This window comes from Ovis canadensis, chromosome 3, assembly GCF_042477335.2.
Source record: "Ovis canadensis isolate MfBH-ARS-UI-01 breed Bighorn chromosome 3, ARS-UI_OviCan_v2, whole genome shotgun sequence".
NCBI classification, from domain to species: Eukaryota; Metazoa; Chordata; class Mammalia; order Artiodactyla; family Bovidae; genus Ovis; species Ovis canadensis.
The window spans coordinates 219,740,320-219,766,720 of NC_091247.1; the positions used below are offsets into that span (position 1 = coordinate 219,740,320).

The following is a 26,401-nucleotide window of genomic DNA, read 5'->3' on the forward strand; positions in this document are numbered from 1 at the left end:
ACCCCCACCTGGGCTCGGACGACAGCCTCGCCCAAGCCAGCTGCTCTGTAAGTTGATGCAGTAGAAGCTGCTTTGGGGAATTCCGGGTTCAGAATCAAGATTCTTAACAGGGGTTGGTCCTTCAGTAGAAATTAGGAGCCCCCATTTGAAGTAAGTCCCATTTTGTTCTTCCTTCGGGGTAACTTGCTAAAGAATCAGAAAGGGCTGGTTGAGAAGGCAGAGACGGCTTGGGAGACTAGCATTGACATGTACACAACCACGTGTGAAATGGAGAGCTAGCGGGCGGCTGACACATGACACAGGGAGCCCAGCTCGGCGCTCTGCGATGACCTAGAGGGGCGGGGAAGCAGGGGAGGGCAGCTCGAGAGGGAGCACGCGTGTATACATGTGGCCGGTTCACTTCATTGTACAGCAGGGACTAGCACAGCATGATAAAGCAATTATGCTCCAAAAAAGAAAGAAAATAAAGTTCCCTCTCTTTCTTTCTTCTCTCTCAAAAAAAGAAGGGAGACAAGGGGCCTGTGATGGTGGCCACGGACGGGAAGTCTGACCTGCAGGACCCCTGACAGGTCAGCTGTCTCTCCGGAGCTGTGGGTCATGACCTACTGAGTTTTTCAAATAAGAGAGCCATGAGATGAATGAATTTAGGTGATCCCCTCCCCACCACCACCCCCCCCCCACACTACATTTTCTGTTTAGTGTTGTCCGTAAAATCCATCAGTTCTCTTTTCTTCCATGTTATGATTTTTGAGTTCAGTAGCAAAATGAGAAGGCTAGTCCAGAGACAAAACCCAGGAGTAAAAGAAGCAAGGAGAACAGGATGAGGACAGAGGTAGAGAGCAGCTGTGCAAAGTGAAGGGAAGAGAAGTTGAGTCAACTCTGAGAAATAAAAATAGAAAAAGAACTGGAGTAGTGTTCAAGTGTTTATCTTCAGCTGCTTTCACTCCTGGCTGCAGAGTGGGGGTCGTGGTGTCCCAGCCCCTCGTGGACAGTGGTCGTGGTATCAGTCGGCTATGCGTCTGCTCCAGAGGATTGAAGCCATGCTCTGTCCAGCTGAATGCATCCTGTATGTTCACTGGTAATGCGAGAGGGGAGGCTGTGTCAGATAGGACACTTCTGTGATTCAAGGTTGCAGGCAGTAATGACAGCAGAGGTGGTCAATAAGTATGCTGTGGGGTCACGGTGGGACTGACTCCCAGGTGTGGACGTTACCTAAAACCAAGCACATTTAAGGGCCTGTCAGTCACCCACCTGCTTGGTGTGATGGAAGAGGCAAGGCCTACGTCTCAAATTTAGGGTGTTACCATGGAAATTTTACTTTCTTCTTGAAAGAGGAAAAATTTTACAGGTAAAATTTAGATTGAATTTCTGATAGGTTCTTTTGATATTAGTAACTATATAGTTAAAATACCACTGGAAGCCCACTGAAAACAGAGCACATTGCTAGTTAATTTTAGAAACTTTACTTCAAAATCTTGCAGAGACAGGACATCTCAAAGCAGTAACAGTGGTATATCAAAGTTTGCTGCTGTTGTTTTTTAGTTGCTAAGTTGTGTTCAATTGTTTTCAACCCCATGGACTATAGCCCACCAGGCTGCTCAATCTGTGGGATTTCCCAAGCAAGAATACTGGAGTGGGTTGTCATTTCCTTCTCCAGGAGATCTTCCTGACCCAGGGATCAAACCCGGGTCTCCTGCTTTGGCAGGTGGATTCTTTCCCACTGAGCTGCCCCATTCAGTCGATTACAGGTGAGGAAATGAGCTCACTGTAGACAGCCTGTTTACCCCACACCCGTGAGCAGACATCATGAGAAGGCAGACCCCAGCAGGAGGAACGTTTGGGCTGTCCACAGGAAGACTGGACAGCACATGTGGGATGACTGCTTCCCCGGAGGAGAGGGTTGTGGAAGGGACCAGCACTGGGAGGTGATGGCAGTCAGATTAAGCCTCGGCTTTTTTCCAACCCTGGTTGTCGGTTATTCTAGTGTAAAGGGGATGTAAACTAACCCCTCAGTTTAGGGCTGTATTTGAATGTGACCTCCCAACCCAAATTCCGCCAAAAGAAAAAGATTAGGTAAAAGACTTGAAGAAGATTGGAGTATTTTAAAATAAGCACTTTTAAAGGGTGGGTTACACAGAAAAATTTAAAAGAAAGACAAAGCATGGAGCTCAGTTACTGGATGAAGGCTTTTGTCTCAATGGTGAGGAAGCCTGTGTTTCTCTTTTCATATTCTACTGAGGACAGAAGCGTACATGCTCAGTCACTTCAGTCATGTCCAGCTCTTTGTAACCTCATGGACTGTAGCCCTCCAGACTCCTCTGTCCATGGGACTCTCCAGGCAAGAATGCTGGAGTGGGTTGCCATTTCCTTCTCCAAGATGAGAGTGTATTCAATTATAAAATGAATATTTCAGTTAGACATAGGGAAGAATCTGAATGTAGAATTGTGACCATGGGACAACTTGCAGAGAAGGGTGTTAATAGAATTTCCTTTCGGAGAGATTTAGAAACTACGGTTGAGCCCCAGCCCCTCTGTGGTCCTCCCCAGCCCTGGCATACCTGTCAGCACTGTGCCCGATTGATACAGATCATCTCGTCCCACCAGTAGACACGTGCGACCTACGTGCTGAGTGAGTGAATATTTTTTAAAGGGCACTTTTTGTTTTTAAAACCTTAGTAGCCCTGGAACTCTAGGTGAAGTCAGTGTTTGGGTTCTAAAATTGAGCCTTTGTAAACCAAGGCTTCCCAGGTGGCTCAGTGGTAAAGAATCCACCTGTCAATGCAGGAGCCCTGGGTTCTATCCCTGGGCACGGAAGATCCCCTGGAGAAGGAAATGGCAACCCACTCTAGTACTGCTGTGTGGAGAATCCCATGGACAGAGGAGCCTGGCGGGCTACAGTCCACGGGGTCACAGAGTCACACGACTGAGCGACTAAGCACACAAACCAAGGATTAGCAGTGGAGGGTTGTTTTTAAGCCTTACTAAAGAAATGCATTTAAGTAAGTTCTAGTTATTAGCAAAGTGCTAAGATTACCCCCAGTTCAGCAGGCATAGAGATATAAAACACTAAACATGAGAGGAGAAAATGAAAAGTCATACTTCATCAAAACTTGAAATTTCCGTTCTTCAGAATACTGGGAGGAAATACAGTAGATATACCAAACTAAGGACTTGAATCGAGAAGATATTTTTAAAAGCAGAAACAAAAAGACAAAACAGCATAATTTTTAAATGGGCAGAAGACGTGAACCAACACTTTGCAACAGAAAATACACAAACCAAGCACATGAACACAGTGCCCACATATAAACAAAAGTCACAAGGAGATAGCACCGCAGTCCCCCAGAAGGGGCTAAAATTCTCCAAGTGTTCATGACTGCATGGAGCAGCTAGAACTCTTGCTCACTGTGCTGAGCATTGATGTTGAGAAAGACTGAGGGCAAGAGGAGAAGGGGGTGATAGAGGATGAGATGGTTGGATGGCATCACTGGCTCAGTGGACATGAGTTTGGGCAAACTCCAGGAGTTGGTGATGGACAGGGAAGCCTGGCGTGCTGCAGTCCATGGGGTCACAAAGAGCCAGACACGACCGAGTGAACAGTAGCCCAGGGGGTTCCTGGGGCCCTAACTGCCCCTTAGGTGATTGTTTCAGGCCTTTGAACAACCAGCTTCCAGAGCAACTCTGGAAATGGCCCTCCACATGAATCCCAGGGCCTGCCTTTTCGAACAGGGGGTGCTAGAGAGCCTTGCTCACGGCCACTGATTTTGACATCCTTCCTTGGAGGCTGCAGGGCCTGCTGGTGACGTCGGTGCAGAGTGCCCTGAACAGAACCTAGTAGCTAGGCCTTTCCTTAAAGCTGCTTCACAGACATTAGAGCATAAAATGTGGCTTCACCCATGCTTCCGGGGGGCCCAGGCTCCCCGTGTGCTAAGCCTTGAGCATCCACTGAGCCAGACTGGACTGGAGGTCTGGGGTCTCCCATTTTGAGTTCTAGTGGCTGTGGGAACATTTTCTTTTCGAACCCAATGATCCCAAGAGCTTTCAAATCACATCACACACACTTCCCTTTAACAAACCCAAATGAATGACTGTCCAGCCCCCTGCAGTCTTCTCCGCATCAGTACAGCTGCTATATTATCACGTTGTGCCCGCCCCCCACCACCGTGCATGGTCCTCTCTACAATGGTCGTGGGTCCCCGAGGTCCCTCAGCAGCCCACGTGACCCTGGAACTTTGGTCAGTACTGGAGCCCCTTCCATGGCCCCTCTGAATTGCTGCCCTGGGAGCTTGTAAAAGGTCATTCTGTCGTCTCACCAGGGAGCCAGGAGACCACTCAGGGAAGGTGTTGAGTGGGCACTAAGAAGGCAAAAATCAAGCAAGGGAGGGAGCCTTGCCTCCTCCCTCCCTGTCACAAGGCCCTAGAGTCGGGGGGCCATGTGCTGGATGGAGAGTGTGTGCTGACCACACGCCACTGCCGCCGAGGCCACTGCCCTCTGTCCTGCTCGGCCGCAGTGACTCGTGGGCGTGGGTGAGCTGTATGCTGGTTTAGCACTTAAACCTCAGCCACAGCAGAGCGTTGCTCCTGCAGTCCCGATGGCCTCAGCGTTAAAGGTCTCACTAGTTGTCTGGGTGGTTTGTTATCTGTTTCTGATCCTCCCCCTCTGACAGACACGCTCAATTCTGAGAGCCAAACCAAACCCGCTGGACTGGCCAGCCGTGTCCACGGTTCCCAGAACCCAGATGCTGCCCTTTGGCCCCTGTGGCAGAGAGAGACGTTCTCCTCCGTATGGGCAAGGCCAGCTCTCAGCGTAAATGTCTGTGCTCACGTTAGTTAACGGGTTTGTAGGAGGTAGTGTGAGGTGTTACCCACTGAGAGTCTGCCGGGCGGGAATCCTTAAAATTCCACACTGTAGTGTTTGGCGTGCTGCGTAAACTCCTTTCAGAATGAGGAAACATTTTTAAAGAGTGGGTCATGGCATATATATTTTTTATCCGTTTTGGAACCGAGTCCATTACAGCACTAAAAGATTGCATGCTGCTGCTGCTGCTAAGTTGCTTCAGTTGTGTCCAACTCTGTGCGACCCCAGAGACGGCAGCACACCAGGCTCCCCCGTCCCTGGGATTCTGCATGCAAGAACACTGGAGTGGGTTGCCATTTCCTTCTCCAGTACATGAAAGTGAAAAGTGAAAGTGAAGTTGCTCAGTCATGTCCAACTCAGAGACCCCATGGACTGCAGCCCACCAGGCTCCTCCATCCATGGGATTTTCCAGGCAAGAGTACTGGAGTGGGTTGCCATTGCCTTCTCCAAAAGATTGCATAACAAAGTGTAAAGTTAATTTCTAGAGCTGTGTGATACTCAAATTCTATGGTGCTCCAGAACCATAAATATCAGTGTTGGATAGTATTGTCTTGGAAGGTATACAAGAAGCATGGAGAAACAGGCAGTAATATTTACATAGTATAGAAAATGTGTTTAACAAAATCTATGTCCTAAGATTTAAAAAACAAAAAAGCCTCCACACATTCTCAAGCCCCCAGCTCTGTACCAGCAAGTGGGTTCAGGGAGGCCTGGCACAGGCCAAGGTCCATCTCTGCCTAACGACACACTGCATCTGAACGCCGCCCCCCCCCCCCCGCCCCCATGACAGGTACCTGGCTTGTTCTTTCAGATTCACAGGGAGACAGTTGACAAATTGTAAGATGTTTTAAGTGGGCAGGGTGGTGATTGCTGACTTTGTGAAAGTATTCCCCTCATCAAGTTAATTTATCACCTCTCATTACCTACCTTTTTTAAAGTTCTATGTTCTTGGCAAATTTCGGTTATATAAGACGGTGTTAACAACTGTAGTCACAGCTGGCTTGTTGTTTGAACGGGACGATACATCAGAGTCCTTTGGTGTTCTGGGACATTTTTACATGAGAGGATTCCACCTTCTCCTGACTCTTAAAATTCAGCATCTTGGGAGCCAGTCAGACCGCTGTTAATGTCCTGTTGTATCTGGAGGGGGTGTCTGTTCCCACTTCCGCCTTTTGTCAGCTTGTCTTCCATCTCTTTCTCTGTTCACTCCCTTCCCCAGCTCGTTCAGAGACGGTGTAACACCTGTGTCAGGATAGAATCTCTCAGGAAGGAGTCTAACCTGGGAGGTCAAATATCACGTAGAAGAACCCAGATTATCTTAGCCAGAGGCGAATACTTCAGGCAGGAAATACTTTAGAAGTGTCCAGATTTAAGTAGGCTGGAGATGAAACATCAGTACGTTAGTGACATCTGGAAGTCCAGCAGAGAATTGTCAGAAAGCAGGAGTTGGTAGTGGTTTATGGCAGATAACTATCTAAACCCGGACTGTCCCATCACTGTCCGTGCCTGGGTCCGGCCCCAGCTGTCCCCAGGGAGCTTACTTTGGGGAAACAGGTGTCAGCAGCTGTGTTTGGTCCCATACATCCATTGAGCCCAGTTCCCGTGGGTCACTGGCCTCCAGGTTGTTGGACTCAAAACCACGACTGACTGTAGCCTTCAGAAGACGATAAGCGGCCCTGAGTGACATGGGGACCCTGAGATCTGGTGGTTAGCGGGCAAGACCAGATGTCCTGTGAAACTGGCCTCTGAGGTGGGGCCAGGCCCTCTTGTTTCTCTCCGAAGCACTTGTGTGTGAAGACAGTAGAGTTTTACCCCCCGGTTGCTGGCTGCTGGGGCATGGGGGACGAACCCTGGGTTTCCTGGGCCTCTGGCTCCACCAGTCTGGCCTCGCACACCTTCCCTGAAGGTTAGAGAACTGAACTGCAAGTCCTGTTAGCTCCCTTCCAGGCGTATGAGTCTCAGATTCGGAATCGGCCTGCTTTTAGGTCTGGTGGGTCCACCATTGGATGCTTTGGTGGGGCGGGGGTTAGTGTAGAAAACTGAACTGCATGCTTTGTACAGATACAGGGTCACCGCAGACCTGATGTGCTTTACTCTCTTTGGGGCGGGAAGTTGCCACAGGGCTTTCAGTGCTGGGCAGCAAAGACGCCCTTGCTTTGCTTTTATCTCTGCTCAGTTTTTAACCGTCGGAAGGCCTAGCTCCTCCCCCAGGGCACATGGCACGTGTTCATCCAGAGGCCGTGTAGGGAGCACCTCCCGTGTGCAGGGCTTAACTTAATGCACTCTTGACAGTCCTGGGGTGGCATTTGTGATATTCACTCTTCGAGGGGCTTCAGGGCGGGGCTTTGCTCCCACCTTGTCACCCAACATGAGGGAAGGAAAGGAGGACGGTCCTTTATGTCCCCAGGTGCACCTCAAGAAGGTCACTGTGCAGTCTCGTGTTGTCACTAGGGAACCGACGGTGATGGATCCTGGAGGTGGAGTGAGCGGACTCTTTCCAGATTCATCCTGGAGGAGCCGTGACACCCTGTTCACTTCTGGCCTAAGCAGCAGCAGCCTCTCCTTAGGAAGACAGACCCAGCATTGCCGGGCAGAGGTTCATTGCAAGGCAGGGAAGGGCGAGGAGAAGGCCCAGCCGCAGTGTCCCAGCCACCAGCACGGCCAGTCAGCTTGCAGAGTCCAGGGCAGGGTGGCCGGCAGCTGGGGTCAGGGAGACCTTGGGAAGAAACCCAGAAAGTTCAGGCTGCAAGCCCGGGCTTGAGATAGAAGGAAGAGAGGGCTTCACGGTTTACTGTAATCCAGGGGAGTGGTTGTAGGCACATTCTTCAAGGTCAACTTCCATTTTCCCTGTTACCAAATGCCCGAGGGATGCCACAAAGCACAGAGGTGACCAGATTCCTGTGGAAAAGTAAATGGGGTCTTTACTGCCTGGACATGAAGTGTGCACCATGCTGTCAGGTCCCTCTGACCAGGTAGGTTTCATGTTTTATTCAGCAGATAATCAGGCTTCCCTGCTGGCCCAGATGGTAAAGAACCTGCCTGCCAGTGCAGGAGACCTGGGTTCAATCCCTGGGCCTGGAAGATCCACTGGAGGAGGAAGTGGCAACCCACTCCAGTATTCTTGCCTGGAAAATCCCACAGACAGAGGAGCCTGGCAGGCTGCAGTCCATGGGGTCACAAAGAGTCGGGCACGACTTAGTGACTAAACAACAACAGCAGCAAATAATTATCGCAGAATACATAGCAGTTTATTCTAGTTGTTCAAAGATCCAGACTTGGATTGTTTCATGTCTCCTGGGTCAATATAGTTTAAGCATCCTGCGAACTGGGGCTGGGGGCTATAGCCTAGATCTGACCGGGATAGAGGACCACTCCGATAGAGGACCGTCACCTCTACAAGGCTCCAGTCGTCATGTCCATTGACAACTCAAACCTCACAGCCTCTGCATCATGGGACCTCGCTGTTAGAAACCTCAAGTTCAGATTCCTGTCTGCTAAAACCAAACCAAGCATCTCTGTGTGATTTTCCCGCCCACCACCAACCCAGCTACAAACACGAATGAATCTGAGTCACTGCCAGGCACAGCGGTATTCGTCTAGTCACGTCTCTTATAACCATCCCTCCCACCTTTATACCCACCCCTCCGCCCTCTTCTCTCTCCCCATCCTGTGTCTGCAAACACAAGGCCATTTGCCTTGAAGGAAGGCTTTTGCTCTCATTTAAGACCATCCTGTTTCGTGGGTCTCTGTCAGCTCTCCCTTGGCCTTGACTGGGCTGTGGAGAGAGGCCGTCTCCACCCTGACTCCCTGACCTGTGCTGGGCGGCGGAGGTTCTGGGCCGCTTCCAGGGCCGCCAGCCTGTCCTCCGCTGCCCCCCTGCCTCTCCATCCTGCCCACAGGGTCCTGATCTGTCTCCCCCCATCAGCTCTGCTCTCTGACATGGAAGGCAGCGTGGGAGCCCACACGGTCTCCCTCACAGCCAGCCTGTCGTGACGTGTTTTTGTGGGTTGTGGGGCATCTTCTCCCTGCCCTTCCCTTCTCCCTTCCTCCCGTGCATGTTGCTTTGAGAATCCAGATTGAGTTGCTGTTGCATTTGTGATTCTTGGCCCGAGTCCCTCTAGAAATCATATTACTACTCTGAATTCAGCGAGGGCTGGAATAGCTACTAAGAACAGAATACATTATCATAACATTCAGCAGACAAAGCCAGAAAATTTGTGCCAGAGGCCAGCTTGGTATCCTATACTGGTCCCACGGTCCATCTTTTGAGAACTTTAACAGCGTGGGTGTCTCAGTGATCGGTTGACGTGTCCTGTTACAGGGTCTTCGCCGTCAGACGGTGTTGACTTGGCGATGCTTCAAGTTTATCTTTAAGAGCTCTTGGAAAAGTTGCGGGTGTTCCCCCTCCCCCGGAGTTAGCATCTGTTCCCTCGGTTCCTCCTCCAGTTGTTTTTCGATTGTCTGCTCTGCGCAGGCTGCTTTGCTCGGCAGCCTTGGTATGTAAAAAAGAATTCACTGAGGAACTTGCCGAAGCATTGGGGAATTAAACATGTAGCCAACTCCTGAGACACGAGACAAAATGAATGCTTCAACAACAGTGTTCACTTCTGACAAGGGGCGTCTCCATGACAAAGGATAAGTTAGATGGGAAGCGGAGGTGTCGGAGATAAGATGGTCCATCTCCCAGGGTGAGGGAACCGCATCAGAACGAAAGCACAGAGGATAACCAGGATATACTGGAGATGAAACTGGGAAAGTGGGACGGGACAGATGGTGGCTGCCGTGCCAGAGGGACTGGACTCTGTTTATAGGGAGGAAATCATTTAAGATCTTGGAAGAGGAGGAGCAAACTTAACCCAACCCATCTTAGAGAGGGCTGAGACGGTGCTGGGTACTCAGTCGCTTCAGTTGGGTCCAACTCTTTGCAACCCTATGGACTGTAGCCCACCAGGCTCCTGTGTCCATGGGATTCTCTAGTCAAGAATGCTGCAGTGGGTTACCATTTCCTTCTCCAGAGATGGTTGTGAAGCTATTGCATTAAGCAGAAGATGCTAAGATCCAAGAGCCAGGGTCAGGTTTGTGACCAGGAGATCAGAGAGGAAGAAGCTAAACCAAAAGAAACGTGGCTTGAAAAGGGCGTTCACAGGAATTCCTCAAAAGAGGAAATGGCCTCATAAACGTATTTTTAAATACTTCGCCTCTGTTTTTGGCTTCACTACATAGAACTGCAAATGAAAGCAGCCCTGTCGCATTGGCAGGGTTGCGGGGGAGGTGGATGTGACCCCAGGGGACCAGGAGGATGGGAAACGGTCACCCTTACCTGTTGATTGAAGGTTAGTGCAGCTGTTCTGAACAGTTTGGTGACATGTCCAGAGCTTTAAAAAGGATACCCTTTGATGCAGGATTCTAAGAAGACAGCCATAGATACGCATAGATTTATGTTTAGAAAATTTCAACACACTAATAGTAGTAGTAGTGAAAACAGGCTACATTTCTAATAATTGAATTAGTGAACTAAATTATAATACAGCCATAAAAAGGATTACAATGCAGCCCTTTTCAGCTTTGGGTTCTAGAGGAATATTTAATCACGTGAAGAACTATTTTGTAGCACTGTTTCTCCGTGGTCATTCTGCTGCTCTGAGCTCTTTACGTTTCCTCTCGTGCCCTGAATCAGCGTGTCAGTCACACACACACCTGCCACAGCTGTGATTGGAGTGCACTGTATCGGCAGGTAGTTTGGGCAGAATTAACACTCATACAGTGTTGAGCCTTCCCATCTGGGATTGTGTCGTATCTCGATTTAAGGTATGTGGTCAACTTTCTGAGAGAGCTGCTGCTATTGCTACTGCTGCTAAGTCACTTCAGTCATGTCCGACTCTGTGCAACCCCATAGACAGAAACCCACCAGGCTCCCCCGTCCCTGGGATTCTCCAGGCAAGAACACTGGAGTGGGTTGCCATTTCCTTCTCCAATGCATGAAAGTGAAAAGTGAAAGGGAAGTCGTCGCTCAGTCATGTCCAACTCTTAGCGACCCCATGGACTACAGCCTACCAGGCTCCTCCATCCATGGGATTTCCCAGGCAAGAGTACTGGAGTGGGGTGCCATTGCCTTTTCCTTTTGAGAGAGAAATTTTGGTGAAATGGCAAAAAGCTAAATTCTTAGATGTTAAGGAGGAAAATGGGAAACAGCGGTAGGACATGTAGAGTTATTTTAGATGTCTGATGGTGAATGAAGGGAAAACGACTTAGCACACGTGCACGTGTGAGAGGCAGGTTCAGAAGCTTGGGGTGAAAGAGCCCCCGGAGGCCGTGGTCAGAGGCCGGGGAGGGCAGAGGTTGGGAATGCAGTTAGTTGATGGGCCAGGGCCGTGGGACCTGGAGGAGGAGGAACAGGAGCCTCGTGGGGTTGTTTGAGATCGGGTGTGACATGTCTGTGTTACCTCAGTAGTGAGTTCCTCAGGCTCCCGTCATCTTGCCAACAAAGGTCCATCTAGTCAAAGCTATAGTTTTTCCATTAGTCATATACAGATGTGAGAGCTGGACCATAAAGAAGGCTGAGCACCAAAGAATTGATGCTTTTGAACTGTTGCTGGAGAAGACTCTTGAGAGTCCCTTGGACAGCACGGAGATCAAACCAACAACGAGTGAAGTTGCTCAGTTGTGTCCGACTCTTTGCGACCCCACGGACTGTAGCCCACCAGGCTCCTCCATCCATGGAATTTTCTAGGCAAGAGTGCTAGAGTGGGTTGCCATTTCCTCCTGCAGGGGATCTAACCAGTCAATCCTAAAGGAAATCAACCCTGAATATTCATTGAAGAACTGATTGAAGCTCTAATACTTTGGCTACCTGATTTGAAGAGCTGATTCATTGGAAAAGACCTTGATGCTGGGAAAGACTGAAGGCAGGAGGAGAAGGGGACGACAGAGGATGAGACAGTGGACATGAGTTTGAGCAAACTCCAGAAGATAAAGGACGGGAAGCCTGGCATGCTGCAGTCCGTGTGGGCACAGAGCCAGACAGGACTGAGCGACTGCACAGCAGGCTCACGGCCGCCAGCCCCCCGAGCGGTCTATCCTTCACCATGGACAGCAGTAGCACCCACACACAGGATGCCACCCTCCCAGTCATCCTCAGCCACATTTCCAAGTCCCTGTTTCTTTTCTTTTTTTTTTTTTTTAAAGCTATTTATTTGGCTGCGCCAGGTCTTAGATGCGGCGTGTGGAATCTAGTTCCATGACCAGGGATGGAACCCGGGCCCCCTGCATTGGGAACGGAGAGTCTTAGCCACTGGACCAGAGAAATCCCTCCCATTTCTTTTAGCCCACCCTATTTTCTGTCTTCTCTACTGGAGCCAGATGGCTGTACACCTCTTATTCCAAGATTCCCTTCCTCCAGAGTATGTTAGTTCTCTTAAGGTTAAGTAGGAAGAGGCCCAAGGCGCTTGGGGAAGATTTCATGTTAGGTGTTCATTTATGGAGAAAGCAGAGATGCTGAGGTATGGGATTTGATGCTGCTGTTACAGGAGCTTATGGGATTCATGGGAACACGTTTGTTTTTTAAATGTATTTGGAAATGTTCTTAGGGTGGTGGTTGTTTGTCTTTAGATGCAAAGCTCTCAGCACATACCCAAAAAATTGCATCTCTGTATCTAGAGGGGGAGATTCTGTGAACCTACCCGCTGCATATGACTATGGTGTTTTTAAGAAAATAAACAAGACAGTAGTGTTTCTTCACTGTAGTACTTGCAGGGGTAGAACTGGCCTGCCAGTATTAGAAAGAAGAGAGTAGGATATGGTGGATCTTATTGGCTTACTCAGCTGAGTTTATATCTACTAACTTGGGATTTGTCACTTTAACAAGGAAGGGAAGAGGGACAGAGGAGCATTGCATCTAAGATGGAATAAGCTTTTTCTTTAAATCCCCAATATTGCATGTCTGTACGTTTTGGGAAATCCTTCTCTGTGCTAAGTCTAAGGGCCTTTTCTTTGGGGAGGGGGCAAAGGATGGAGAGACAAGCTGGTAAGTTCAGTTTTGGAAGCCGGAACACACCTTCCCTGTTTCGTCTTCTACATGCTGAAACCACACAGAAACTGCCTTTTTTTTTTTTTTGCATGTGCTGTGCATGCTAATGAAATACTGTTAAATAACAAGGTACTAATCCCCCTCAAGATTTGTTCTCACACCCATGCTGCAAGAGCACAGCTGTCTCAAGTCTTCGTTTAGTTTCTTCACGTTGCCTTTCTTCCCTAAGTGGTCTAAAGTTTTAATGACACTTTTCCCGACACTCAGCACTCCTCGGACCTCAGATGACTAAAGCTTTGCATTTCAGAGTCAAAACAGAAATCCTCGTTTGAGAAGCAGTTCCCGTTTCACAGGAAAGGTTGGTCTTTGAGTTTTTTTTTCGAGACAGGAAATAACTAGCATGTAATGGATCGAGTGCCAGTGGAATCTCTCTCTGCCCTGCTGTGCCCACGCGTGGTGCTGCTTCTAGTGTAAGCCAGCCTCAATCCCCAGAGACGGAGAGAGACCCGCCAGAGAAGGAGCACTGCCTCCTCCCTCCTCACACCTCTGTGTCTAAGCACCTTTCCCCAGGCAGACCATTCATTAGATGCTGGGAAAGCATAGCCTTTGTGGCTGACCTGGTTTTCCCCCTGATCTCTTCCATCACGCCTGACTCTCTGGTCCTCCTCCAGTTCTGTTACCCTTCCCCCTTCCGCTTCCAGCCCTGATGACGGCGGGTCACGATCACGTTTCCTCTCACCCTGCATCTCAGTTGTACCTGCATCGCGCTTTCAGCTCACTCCAGTCTGTCCCCACTGTTTTGAGAATGAGGTTCCCGCAGTGGAGGCCAGAGCCCTCGGTGGGCATCACAGAGAGCATGGAGAGGGTTGGGGGGCCGTGGGGGCAGTGCCCATGCCCGGCCAGCCTAGGGAGACCTGCGTTACTTCTGCCGAGACCTGATAGTTTCCGTGGCCCCAAACCCCAGGAGCAGCCGAGCGCATCTCCTCCTGCTCCGCGCCTGCTCCGCTCTTGCTGGCTTTCTGTCTGGTACGAGCCTTCTCTGTCTTCAAACATCTCCCTGCACCTCCTCAAGGGACTCTCCCCTCTTCTCCTCCTTTCCACCCTGGCTGAAGCTGCAGCACTTTCCTCCCTCTCGGCGGGCATTTGCTCTGCAAGATTTTGCAAGCAGGACTCAGTGTGTCCTAACAGTTTCGTTGAGACAGAATTCACATATCGTGCAATCCACTCATTTAAAAGGCATGATTCTCAGAGTCGTGTGGCCGCCACCACAGCCAGCTTTCAATGTGCTCGTCGGTCCGCAGGCCCTCCCACCACCCCGTCCCGCCCTCGCCCTGGACAGCACTGGCCACCCCTTCACTGAGTTTGCCTTGCCTGGACATTTCATAAAAATGGGACCGTCTAGAATGCGGCCTTCTGTGACTGGCTTCTTTCACACTGCATAGTGTGTTCAGAGTTCATGTGGTAGCCTGGGTCAGAATTCCATTCCTTTTCATGGCGAACCAATCAGTACTTTTTGAATGAATGTTGTATACATTTCTGTTGGTTTCTTCTCTTAGTCTTAGAATATGTAACAGTTACACATTTGAAAAATACATGCAGCTTTGAATATTTATATTACATATTTTTATTCGTATTTCTTTTAGTAAGATCGACAGTACTTGTGGGTATTAAACAGTACAGAAGTATGCAGAGTAAAATACAAATCATTCCATCCACTCAGACTAACCACTCTTCATACTTCTGTCTGTCTTTGTCCATACATTTTTCTGTGCATAAGCCCAAACATACAGACCTCTCTCACCTCTTGGTCGACACTGAGGTCAGTAAAAAAAGTTTCATTCTTACAAACTGCCTTGGTAAACATCCCTGTGCATACATTCTTGAATTTCTTACTGATATTTTCTCTAGAATATACTCTAGAAAGTGGAATTATTTACATAAAGTGCACATGCAATTAAATTTGGTTGAAGAGACCAGAGTGCACCCCAGTCTGTATTCTCATCAGTGGTATATATGAGGGCCCACTTCCTCAGGTCTTTACCAACACTGATTGTTAAGTCTTTGTAGCTTTTGTTGCCAGTGTGATGGGAGAGGGGAAAAAACAAAACCCTATCTTGCTTAATTTGCTATTCTTTAATTATTCACGACCGCTAACTATCATTTAATGTGCTTATTAACCATTTACATTCCTTTTGTGAGTTTTTGGTTCATATCCTCGGCCCATTTTTTCTATTGCATTAGGATTATTGTTATCATTTTCATTAATATATTGATAGCAATCCTTTGTTTGTTTTGTTTTATTTATTCTAAACATTTCCCAAGCAAAAACTTGTATTTTTACTTATATCTTTTCTGAGTCCATACAACTATTTTAAATGTTCGACTAGCCAAATCCTCCCCCTTTTTTTCCCTTTCATAGCTTTCTTTAAAAGCACTACTCGCTATGTTAGTCAGGCTGTTATAACAAAATGCTGTAAGCTGGGTGGCTTATCAGCAACAGAGGTCTGTTCCTCAAGGTTCTGGAGGCTGCGGGCCCAGGATCCTGGCACACAGGCTGGTTCTACGGAGGGCTGTGCTCTGAGCTGCAGATGGCTCACTTCTCAGGTCCTCACGAGAGGGAGGGAGGCCGGTCTCTGAGCTCACCTCATTCATGAGGGCTCTACCCTCACGTCCAAGCGTCTCCGGAACGCCCCCACCTCAGACCATCATCACAATGAGATGAGAATTTCAACATGAGGATCTGAGGGGACACGCACAGTCAGTCATCACAGCCCACAAAGAATAAGATAAAGAGCATTTATCTATCCTCCAGCCCAAGATAAGAAGCTGAAGCAGCCCCACAACCTCATAACCGCCTCTCTCGCCCTGCGTGGTAGGAGAGACCTCAGCATCGCAGCCGGGGGCTCTGGCCCGGGCCACTGTGTTCACAAGGCACCTGACCCCCTCGCTTTCCCCGGTTCGGAGACTCGCAGTCACGTGACACAGCCAGAGCTCGGGACGCACCCGACTTCGCGCGGTCTGAACCTGGCCCTTGCCAGACACTCGGGACCAGACATTCTGGTCTTTTTTCAACATTTAACAGAAGATCACCAGCTCTGAATCTGTCCCTGGCTCTTTGATATATTTGAAAAAGCAGCATGCTCATTCTTGGCTCAGAGCGTCCAGATTCTGTCAACAGTATAACTGAAACTTTGCTTCTTTTTGCATTTTAATCCACATGCTCTTTCTGGGTTATCTTATCTGCGTAATAAAAAACAGCAGTAACAGTTTTGATAACAGCATCTAACATTTCCCAAGCACTTTCTGTGTGTCAGACATTGTGCTGTACTTTATACAAATATTAAGGCATTAAAACCACCCTGTAATATCACTGTTCCTTTTTACAGACAAGGAAACTGAGGCTCCAAGGGGGCCAGGTCATGCAGACCAGTCATTGGCAGAGCTGAGCTTGAGTCCCAGCCAGCCTCACTCCTGAGTCTGTGTGTTTACACTTTAAACTCAGTTTTCAGTTTCCTTTCTTCCCTAAAACCTGCTCTGCCTCCTGTATTTTCAGGCTCATCTGCCTTGTTCTCTGCCTTCTCTCATGTAACCCCACCTCCCACGAGTCCAGCCTTAGGAAATTCTCCCACCCACCTGCCCCTCTTTGTTCCCATGCCCTCCCACCCAAACCTGTATTCCTCCTTCTTTCTCCCCTGGGCTCGTGACAGTGGCCTCCCTGGACGTGCTCTTCCACCCGTGTGGCCTGCTTCAACTTCATACTGCCTTCTGAGAAAACGACACGATCGCATCACTGTGCTGTCTTAAAGTTTGGGGGCTTCTGGTTGCTGCTGTCGCCCTGTGGTTCTCACCAGATGAAACCTGAACCCTTAGCTCTGTGTACGCTGCCTGGCCCCAGGCTGTCCCTCCAGCCTCACCCCTGCCATTCTGCACTCCGGCCCCTGCCTGATGCTCAGCTGCTGGGGGAGGGGTGTGTCTCACCGTCCCTAGACCCACACCCCTAGATGGCTCTGCACATCTGCACCTGTTCTGTCCGCTCAACCACTGCTTCTATCCCGGATGCACTTCGGTTTAGCCTTCAGGAACATCTGGGACTCCCCCCAGGGTGACTCGGGCATCGTCCTGTCTGCCTCGCCGCATGTTCAGGCCTCGGTCACCGCCCTTTCCTGGCTGGGTCGTAGTCATCTGTGTACTTGCTCGGCTCAAGGGTCAAGTCCATTGCGTTCCAGCACTGAGCACAGAGTAGGCCCTCATACATGCTGGTGCAGTGTGTGGAGGAGTGTCAGAGAGTGTTTAAACAACAGGAGATACCCTTCTAAACAAGCTCGGCTTCTCTTTGGCTCAGTCAGCGGGCCTGAGGTAGGGAGTCCCATGCCCTGAGCAGAAGCACGTGGCGGGGGCCGGGGCCCTCCCTCAGGCAGGGACCAGTGTGCATGATCCTGTCTGATCGCGCATGAGCCCCGTCCCCTCCTGGGCCTGAATGTGACGGTGTGGCCCGGTGGGAGGACGTTCCTGGAGTGAGAGCACCGGCATGGGGTCCCAGGTTTGCAGGTCACCCTCTGGGGGCCTTGGACCAGCCTCTATCCTTCATCTTCAAGAGGAGACATTCGATACTCCTATACTTTCCTAATTGTTAATTCTGATACAGGAAGACTTCACATGGAAACTGACTCTTATTCATCTTTTTTTTTTCTTTTTTTAGCTTCACTGAGCTAAAATTGACAAAATGGTAATATATTTAAGGGGTACACCTGATAGTGTGATGTACACAGACATCGTGGACAGTCTCCAGCTTTTTGATTAACACATGCTGTGTCACGATTTCCTCTTTTTCTGTGTGAGAACCCCTAAGCCCTGCTCTCCTAGCAGATTTCAGTGTGTGACACGGTATTGTTGACAGTGGTCACCAGGTTGTGCATTACACCTCAGACCTCATTCATCTCGGAAATGAAAGTTTGTGCCTTTTTACCCCCTACTTGTGTTTCTCACACCTCCAGGCCCTGGCAGCCACTGTCCCTTTCTCTGCTGCTCGAGTCTGACTTGACGTTTCTCCTCCGGGTTCCATGTGTAGGTAGATACCACGCACTGTTTGTCTTTCTGGGTCTGGCTCATTTCACTGAGCGCGATGCCCTCCAGGCTCATCCATGTGTTTGCCAGCATCCTTCCTTTGTTAACGAAGGGTAATTCTGAACTCAGTGTGAACAGGCTTGATTTATTTCACCTGAATCCGTCTCTCCTTTCAGCTTCAGAGCGAGCAGGAGAAAGGTGAGCAGGACAACGCCGAGTTGCAGGAGTTTGCCAACGCCGTCCTGCAGCAAATCGCGGATCACTGCCCCGACATCCTGGAGCAGGTGGTCAACGCCCTGGAAGAGTCATCCTGACCCCTCGCGGGAACAGCCGGCCCAGCAGCCCAAGCATTGAACCCAGGAGCCAGGAGAGGAGGCATGCGAGGAACCGGGCCCTAGGCTCCTGGCACCAGACACACTACAGACCCTGTCCCGTCTCGCTTAATCCCTCCAGTGAGGCGCCAGCGCCGCTTCTCACCTGTCTTCTAACCTGCTTCCTTCTTTGGGTGTCGTCCCCCCACTAACTGTCCAGCCATCCCAGCCGGGCAAGCAGCCGAGTCTCTGTGGAGAGCTGCCCTCCGGCCATCAGCAGTGACCTGTGGACGCTGGCAGCTGTGCCCTGATGGGGACACGGGGAGAGCCCCCCTCACCCATCCGTGGCATGAGGACAGAGTCTGGATGCTGCGGAGCTCGGCTTTCTGGGGGATGCTTCACTGCGGACCTAAGCGCTACGTGTTCTGGTACCAGAACAGGTGCTTTCCCCTAAAAGGGTAAAAAAAAAAAAAAAATCCCAAAAAGAGTATTAACAGAAAGAGAGGAGGGGGAGAGGGACCAGGGACCTGGAGCCGACCAACTCTTCTCTCCTGTCCGTGCTGGTGACTGTCCACAAGAGGCATCTGGGCAGGCCTGTGGGTGGGCGCTCGGGGAACCGGCCTCCCTGCCTCCTGGTCCTGTGCTTGTCCTCAGCCTCTGGGTGAGTCGCTCTTGCTTGATGCATTCATTGGATCACGTCCGTGACTGAAAGAGAAGAGGGCGGTGTGGCCACGCCCGCAGCTCTGCTTCTGTAGAATGTGACCGGTCCTCTGGGTCAGGCTGGCTTCCCCGGAACGTCTCCGTCTCGCCCTTGAAGAGTGCTTCTGCCTCCCCCCAGCCCACCCCTCCCTTGCACTCCAGGTTTGGGCACGCCCCGCCTCGCCCCGCTGTCCCCTGGCCGCTGCAGCCTTCATCCTGACCCACAGCCTCTGCTGCACACGGATGTCGCTCGTCACACATGCAGTCCTTCCCCTCTAATGCTCAGGCCGTGTTTATGAAGGGCCTGCGTGGCTGCCAGGCACCAGCCATGAAGGCAGCCTCTGGATGGGGCAGGGTCGGGGATTCTATGAGATGCACCTGGTCCGATCTTAAGTCTTAATAGAGGGCAGCTTTTCCAGAAAAATCTTCCAGAAATCAGCGTTTCTCATTATAATGGAATTTATGGGTTTTGGGTGGCAAGAGGCTGTATCAGTTACTAGCCTGTAGGATAGGATCCCATCTGATGACTCAGAATTTGGGGGTTTGTTCCCCTGAAGGAGCGTGCTGTGTAAAGGGCTACGATGGTGGACGATGTCTTCTCTGCACATCATGTGCTTCTCAAGGAACTTGGCCGGCTCCATGTTGCAGATCAGAAAATCGACCCCAAAGTTGCAAATCTGGTTGAGAGTATTGACGTCTTCCCCAAGCATAGATGGTGGCAGTCATAAATATCGGGCACCGAGAAACAGACCACTTAACCCGAATCTTGCCCTTTGATCACCTCTCCAGCCAGACACCCAGCAGACGCTCGCATCCTCTGATAAAGAGTTGCTGGGCTAAATGGGTTTTCTCCTTCCCCTGCCCCAGTTACTCACCCAGAGAATCCGAGGCTGCCTGTCAGGTCGTCACAGCCATCAGTCCCGTATCTTCCCGCCAGTAGCCCGTGACGGTCCCATTAACTTATATGGTCACATCTCCAGCAGCCCCCACTCCCCGCCATAAACCAGCTTCCCCCCGTGAGAAGCTGTCGAGTGCTCCTTATCAAAGGTTTAAATGGACTCTGTTCATAAATTTCTTACTGAGATGCTTCCTGATAGCCGGGCTGGCCAAAGCAGGGGTGCTGCAGGGCTCAGACAGTAAGTGGTGGCCGTTCGTGGTCAATTACCTCAACCCCATTTATTTATTGCACTGCCCATAAATCACTTAGAAAGCTCCAGTGTTTTAGGGCCGGAGTCCTGGAATCTCACATTATCCACCACAATGGGAGAACCGAGGTAGAAGGACCTCCTCCCTGGCCTGCAGGAGGAAGAGGCCCCATGCAGGGCAGCAGCCTGACCAGCGCTTCTGGTGGTCCCCCGGGCCCTGCTGGGTCCACCTTCCCCGTCAGATACGGTCCCTGCTGCCTGCCTGTGGATACCTAGAGGATTACTCGGGGGGGACACCATCTGTCTGTCCCTGAGCCAGGCAGGACTCTCCTCTGCCTGGGTGGTCACACCTCAGTGGTTCTGGGGGCTGTTTGGTCCTGGATGAGGGTCAACTCTGGCTGAAGTTTAATAGTGAGCAAGGACCTGCCTATACCACGAGGGCAAATTGAATGTAATCTCCAGCATTTAGCATCTTACTGAGTGTAGGTCTCTCTCTGAGCCAACGATTGCTGAAGGCGCAGTTCCAGCACACAAGCCTTGTATCCCCTGACCTCTTCTGACTTCATGGTTGTACGAGGTCACGAGCTGCTCCTGAAGGTCTGTGACCTTGGAGACGTGCTGCAGGCCGCCTAACGTGCTCACCAAACCCTCCATCCCATTGGCACGTCTCATTGCCCTGAGCACCTCGGACTCTGTCCCCAGGTAACAGTTGTCACGGCAGGCAGTGAGAAGGAGAGTGGGTGGCACCAAGCTGGGGTGCAGAGCAGAAGCCTCGCATGGTTCCTGGGTCCTGCCCTTCCGCCGCAGGCCCTTGCCGGGCTCGTGATGACGCATCTGGGTGCCAAGGTGTGGACGCTGTTTGAAACGGAGAAGACGTCAGTTGGGCTGTCACATGTGAAGAAGGGAGCGGGGCTCCACAGTTCGATCTCACCTCTGACCTTGACCATGTACCTGACCATCTGAAGGCGGCCTGAGAGCTGCTTCTTCCTAACTCGTCTTAGGACCACGAGTGAAGTGGACGGAACCCAAGGCGCTTCCAGCTTGGACGGCAGCAGCTGGGCTCACCCTTTGTGTCCAGAAAGGTCTGTTGGGCTTTCCAGCAGCGAGAGGAGAGGAAGTCATCTCCAGGTGTCGGTGACTGCTGACAGGATTTGCTGCTGACCCAACCTGCGTGCCCTTCCCTCCCCACTGTGGACTCCACCATGTCAGCAAAGGCTCCGGGGCAGGGAAAGAGCAAGCGTGGACTTGGGCTCAAGTGGCTCTTCCTGAGTCCCCATGGACCCTGTGTGGGCCCCCAACCCCACCCCAGCCTCATCTCCCATCAGCGGCAGAGCGCTGGGCTGTAGGGGGCCAGGGGGAGAAGAGGGAGGGGTAGCCGGCCATGCAGACCCAGACCCCCCCACCACTGCCAGCCCTGACCCCTCAGCAGGGGTGCAACCATCAAAGAAAGGTCTTGAGAGGAATCTGGTGTTTCCTCCCCGGACACTAAGGGAACACAGTAAGAAAACAGGGAAAATCCTTCTGAACAAAATGGCTGTCCTGTGCTTTTTAAGCAAAAACTTTCCAAACTTTTTAGTGTCAAAACTGTAACCCAAGTGTCTCCTGGTTTTTCCCAGCGTGTGTGGAGAGTGCTGTGACCCCCATCATAGGTGTTTCTCCTCCTGACCCCAGGGGAGCGGTGGATTAGGGATTGATTTATGGGGAGTGGGTTCCTGTCCCTCCCCACCTCCTCTTTCGTTTCTCTGCTTGTCGATATTGTCTGTGTGGTTCAGAGAATCGGGGCAGTTCCATTGTGTCCATTGTTGAGATTATTAAGATATTACAGAGTAGTAGTAGAACTGAAAAATTAAAGAGCTGTGTTTCTAAAAAATCAAACCAATATCATGTTAACAAAGGAATTCGAGCTCTGGGGCAGCCAGACACCGCCTCTCACCGCCTCTCATAAGGTGGCCGAGGTGGCAGCCCGGCCGGCCACTGGGGAGACGCCAGGTCCAGATCCAGGCAGGCTACTGGCCGCTGAGCTCGGGAGAGGCTCCTGGGGCCTGGCTTGCCTATCCACCCTCAGGGCCTCTGCCGGAGGCTCCCAGATCCTTGACCCTGTAGCTCCCTCACCCCACCACTGGCCCCTGCCCGGTGTGCCGGGTCCCACGTGGTCACCGGGGCCTGCCGCTGGCCCCTGAGCTCCGCACCAGCCACAGAGCCTCCTCCTGCCCACTTGGTGCTATACTCTCTGGGGCCCATCCAGGATGGGCCAATCCCCGACCAGCCTGAGCCTGCAGTCTGGGTGGGGGGCCGGCTCAGAGCCCAGCCCCTCTGGCATCGGTCCCTGCAGCCTTTCCCTGAAAGCTTACGAGACCCCCGCCCCAGGCTGGGCCCCAGCAACGGCCTGGCCAGGAGAGGAGGTGTCCCCCGCTGAGCCAGAGAGCCGGCCCGGGTGGGGCTGCCTCCCCCCCCCACAGCAGCATTGCACATGCCCTGGACCCCCAGGGGCAGCCCAGGGCACTCGAGCCCAGCAGGTATGCAAGGCATAGACTGGGGTCTCCTACGGTTCCCCTTTCCCTGGCTTCAGGAGGGAGAGCCGCCCCGGCTGAGGAGCCAGGGCCCCGGGCGCTGACCCTGCAGCTTGAGTCCTTTCGGCAACAGGAGCGGCCGAGGGGGTGGTGTCTGAGCGGGCCCACCACCGCCGTCCACTGCACGCCGGCCCGGCGGTGTCACTGACACAATCATGACGTCACAGAGAAACTGTTAGAGTCGACTTTGCCTTGATAACTATTGTAAACACTTTGTTCATTTTTTTTCTTTTTTATTCACAAACTAAATCCATCAGGAAATTATAAAGTTATTTAAAAATCGCGTGCTGTTTTTCTTTGAGCCTCATGCAGTCAGCTCATCCAGGTAGGATGTGTCCTCAGATGCTAGAAAGGCAGGAGAGGCCGGCGGTCCCCACGCGGTCAGCCACACCGGAGATCCCTAGGAAGCAGGGATGCTTGGGTCACAGGAGGGCAGAGGAGTGGACAGCACCCCAGCCCTGGCAGGCTGACAGTGACTCTCTGAAAAGGGGGAGCCCCTCTGGGCATCCACCTGGACTCGGGGCTGACCGCCCCCCTTCCTGTGCTTCATGGTTTGCACACTGAGGCCCGAGCCAGGGTCCCCACTTCACTCTGTCCCAGAGCTGTGTCCACGGGTCTGGTTCAGATTGGGCTGGAGCCACCCCACCCCAACCCCGGGATATATGCTGACATGTATACCCTGGACCACATGAGCCGCAGAATCAGACAGAACGGGGGTCGGGAACAAGGGAGCATGGGGGTCTGCCAAGACCATCTGCTGGGAAGATTGGCGGCTCTGGGCCTGATGTCGAGAAGTTCTGGGCACTTTGCTGAGAGTTTTTTTCCTGCTTCACTTTGTCTCCCGCACAAAGGATTCAGCCCGCTCGCCGCGTTCCTTCCCTCTCCTTACAGGTTCTGCAGCCCACTGATGATGGCACATGGGCCGAACACTTCCCTCCCACAACCCTGCCCACACCCGGCTCTGCCTGGCCTCTCCCTCCAGCAGGGAAGGCCTGGAGTGGGCACAGTCTCACTGCAGGATGTGTGTTTTGCTGCATAAATGAAATCGTCACCACGCGCCAGTGTGTCACCCACAGCGAGCTGTCCCAGCGTCTCCCATTCATCCTGCCATTCTGCTTGCTGATTCGCCCCGTGGTCACCCACTCAGCTGCAGACAGAGGGACACAGAGGCCACGAGGTGTAAGGAGAACACGTGAGAGGAGAACTTGCAGTGGAGAATTCCGTCCGTGAACTTGGTTTCTTCTCTGGATTGGGGAAGACTATGATTTCGAGCCTCTCGGGCTGGCTCGAAGACAATTAGGAGCTGGTTAGACGCTGAGGGAGCATTCCAAGGAAGCTGGTTTGAGATCCACACGCTTTCCCAGGTGTTGGAGGAGTGTGGGAGAGGGCCCTGGACTCGCAACCCAGAGCCTCCGCCGCCCTTGACCTCAGCCCCGCTATGTTCTAGGTCACAGGCCACGATGAGGATAATGGGTGATTGTGTTTCTCCTGCTTGAGAGCAGAGAACTGCATTCTTCAGGTCTGCAGCTGCTCTGAGACCACCCAGCAGAGGCACCCGGAGGCAGCCCCCAGCAGGACATGGACACGGAGACCGGCCCGTGCGTGTCGCTGAAGACGGCAGCTCCTGCCGGATCGGCTCGGGCTCCAGTTTCCTTTTCTTGTGACTTAATTCCTCAGGACTCCTTTCGGACTTTGGTCGGAAGCCGTGGTGTCCGTCCCCCCCCCCCAACTCCAGAGCTGTGGGTGGGAAACGGGTGGCCTCCACCCCCAAACGGCTCAGGGAGATGGGAGCTGGGGGCTCCATCTGGCTTTCCTTGGATTGTTGCCACAGTGCAGAGTCAGGATGAGCCGCGGCTTCGGGAGCCTCCTGACACTTCAGGAGAAGAGAGAACATGAGTAGCGACTCAGCCTGTGTCAGTGGGGCCGCTGTGGGACGTCCCCAGGGGGCCTGACGGCTGGCTGTCCAGGAGAGGCCAGGCCAGTGGATGCCCACCCTGCTGGACGGGCGGGGAACCAGGGCAGAGCAGGGCTTGGCCCATGGGAACCTCGGCTGTGCACGGGAAGGCGAGGGTCCAGAAGTCAGACGACAGGATCGCCTTCTGGTCTGTGCTGTGTGTCAGGCTGTGGCCTCAAGAATTCACCTGGCTTCTCTCATCTTCAGTTTCCTCATTTTAAAACAGGGATAAGGATGCCGACTGCCACAGGTATGGGGACACAAGGCCTGGAGAGGGGGTTTCTCCGGTAGGGGTCACCAGCCTCTTCACCTGCCCTGTTCCAGCACCTGACCCCCCGCCGGAACTTGGCCGCGGTGCCCTCAGCCGAGGGCGTCAGATGCCAGCAGTCACTTGGCTTCTGCTTTAGAGGGCAAAGCCCAGATGCCAATGTGCTGTCTCATTGGCCGGGCTGCGCCAGTCTCCCAGGGATGGGCTCCTGAATGCGGGCTTTGTCCGCCCGCCTCTTAGTCACGGTGACAAAGGACACCCGGGAGACGGGAACCTGACGCCGGATTCTTGAGCCAGGACGTCAACGCTGCGGAGTCCAGCCTGCGGCCCTCAGCGTGGACTGGAACCTGCAGACGCTGCGGAAACACTCTGACCCCGGCTCCCCGCCCAGGCCGGCGGCTGGAAAGTCGCTGAGGGCGGGCGTCTGCTCCTCCTCTGGCCCCGAATATAGTGGTGCATACTCGGGCTCATAGCAGAACCCTCCAGGCACAGGAATGAGCCTGCTCTCGTCAGGTCTCCCACGAGCTTTAACTCCAGGATGGTCCCACAGCTGTGTTGCCGGACGTGCATTAGCTGGGTGTCTGCTAGAAGGCGGTCTCCCCTGCGTGCTGGACCTCAGAGCCAGCCTGCGGGGCCCCGGCTGCCCCCTGCTCAGGGCCAGGGCAGCTGGGAAGAGGGGCAGTCTGGGCCTCACCCTGGAGCTCGGGACCCTACGAAGGTCTCACTGTGGAAGGCCTCACCATCTGCACCCCCTGGGCTCAGGTCCTCAGGGTCATGGGATTTCCTTCAGTGCCCCTGAGCTGACTGATGAGGCTCCTTCCTACCTCACGGCCAGGGGGCAGAGACTCCGTGTCTAAGGCAGGTGCTGCTGCTTCAGAAGAGTCTCTGTACTGAAGGCTCAATGGATGTTCTGGGAACTTGCCAGGGACTGAGATGCAACTGGTCTTTGTAAAGGTCCCTCCCCTCCCCAAGAGTGTGTGTGTGTGTGTGTGTGCACGTGTGTGCATGTGTGCACTCCGGGTTCACACACCCCCGTACAGGCTTTGGCCCAGTGTGAGGGTCTCCCTGCGATGAAGGAAATGAGTAAAAAGCTTCAACATTTTTGTTCCCCTTGGAGGCTTGCAAAGAAGGTGTTAAGAGCACAAGATTTAAATCATAAATTTTATTAAAAGCCAAGCAGCCTGACATGTGGCTGTTGCCAACTTGGACGGTCTTTGGGGTGAAGCCGCCCTGAGCTAATCCAGAAGGAATCAGAGGGGGAAGCGGGTGGAGCCTCAGCCAGCGGGAGTGGGGAGGCTCACACCCTGGGATCCTTCCCTTCACCCTCCCTCACGCCCCTTCTTCAACCAGTGGAGCCTCCAGCCACCAGGACTCCAGGTAAGGGGGAGGAGCAGCCACTCCAGCTGGCCCAGGACTGGCCACAGGTGCCCCCTGAATGGCATTTGGGAGACACGCAGGACAGGGAGCCCCAGCTGCCCTCCCATCCTCTCCTGCAACAGCTGGCGT

At 52.3% G+C, this 26,401-nt stretch overlaps 1 protein-coding gene across 13 annotated transcripts in view; it reads left to right on the forward strand.

Annotated features, from left to right (window-relative positions):
• The window catches only part of ERC1 (ELKS/RAB6-interacting/CAST family member 1), a 272,710-nt gene extending 249,757 nt beyond the window's left edge, over positions 1 to 22,953 (forward strand). For 7 of the 13 annotated variants that reach the window (XM_069585925.1, XM_069585924.1, XM_069585927.1 and 4 more), the window contains one exon: positions 18,125 to 22,953. In XM_069585925.1, the coding sequence (XP_069442026.1) occupies positions 18,125 to 18,262 (138 nt within the window). In that variant the 3' untranslated portion in view covers positions 18,263 to 22,953. The remainder of the gene's footprint in view (positions 1 to 18,124) is intronic. The other 6 variants (XR_011256198.1, XR_011256200.1, XR_011256197.1 and 3 more) reach the window with 1 other exon arrangement.
• The last annotated feature ends 3,448 nt before the right edge of the window (positions 22,954 to 26,401 follow it).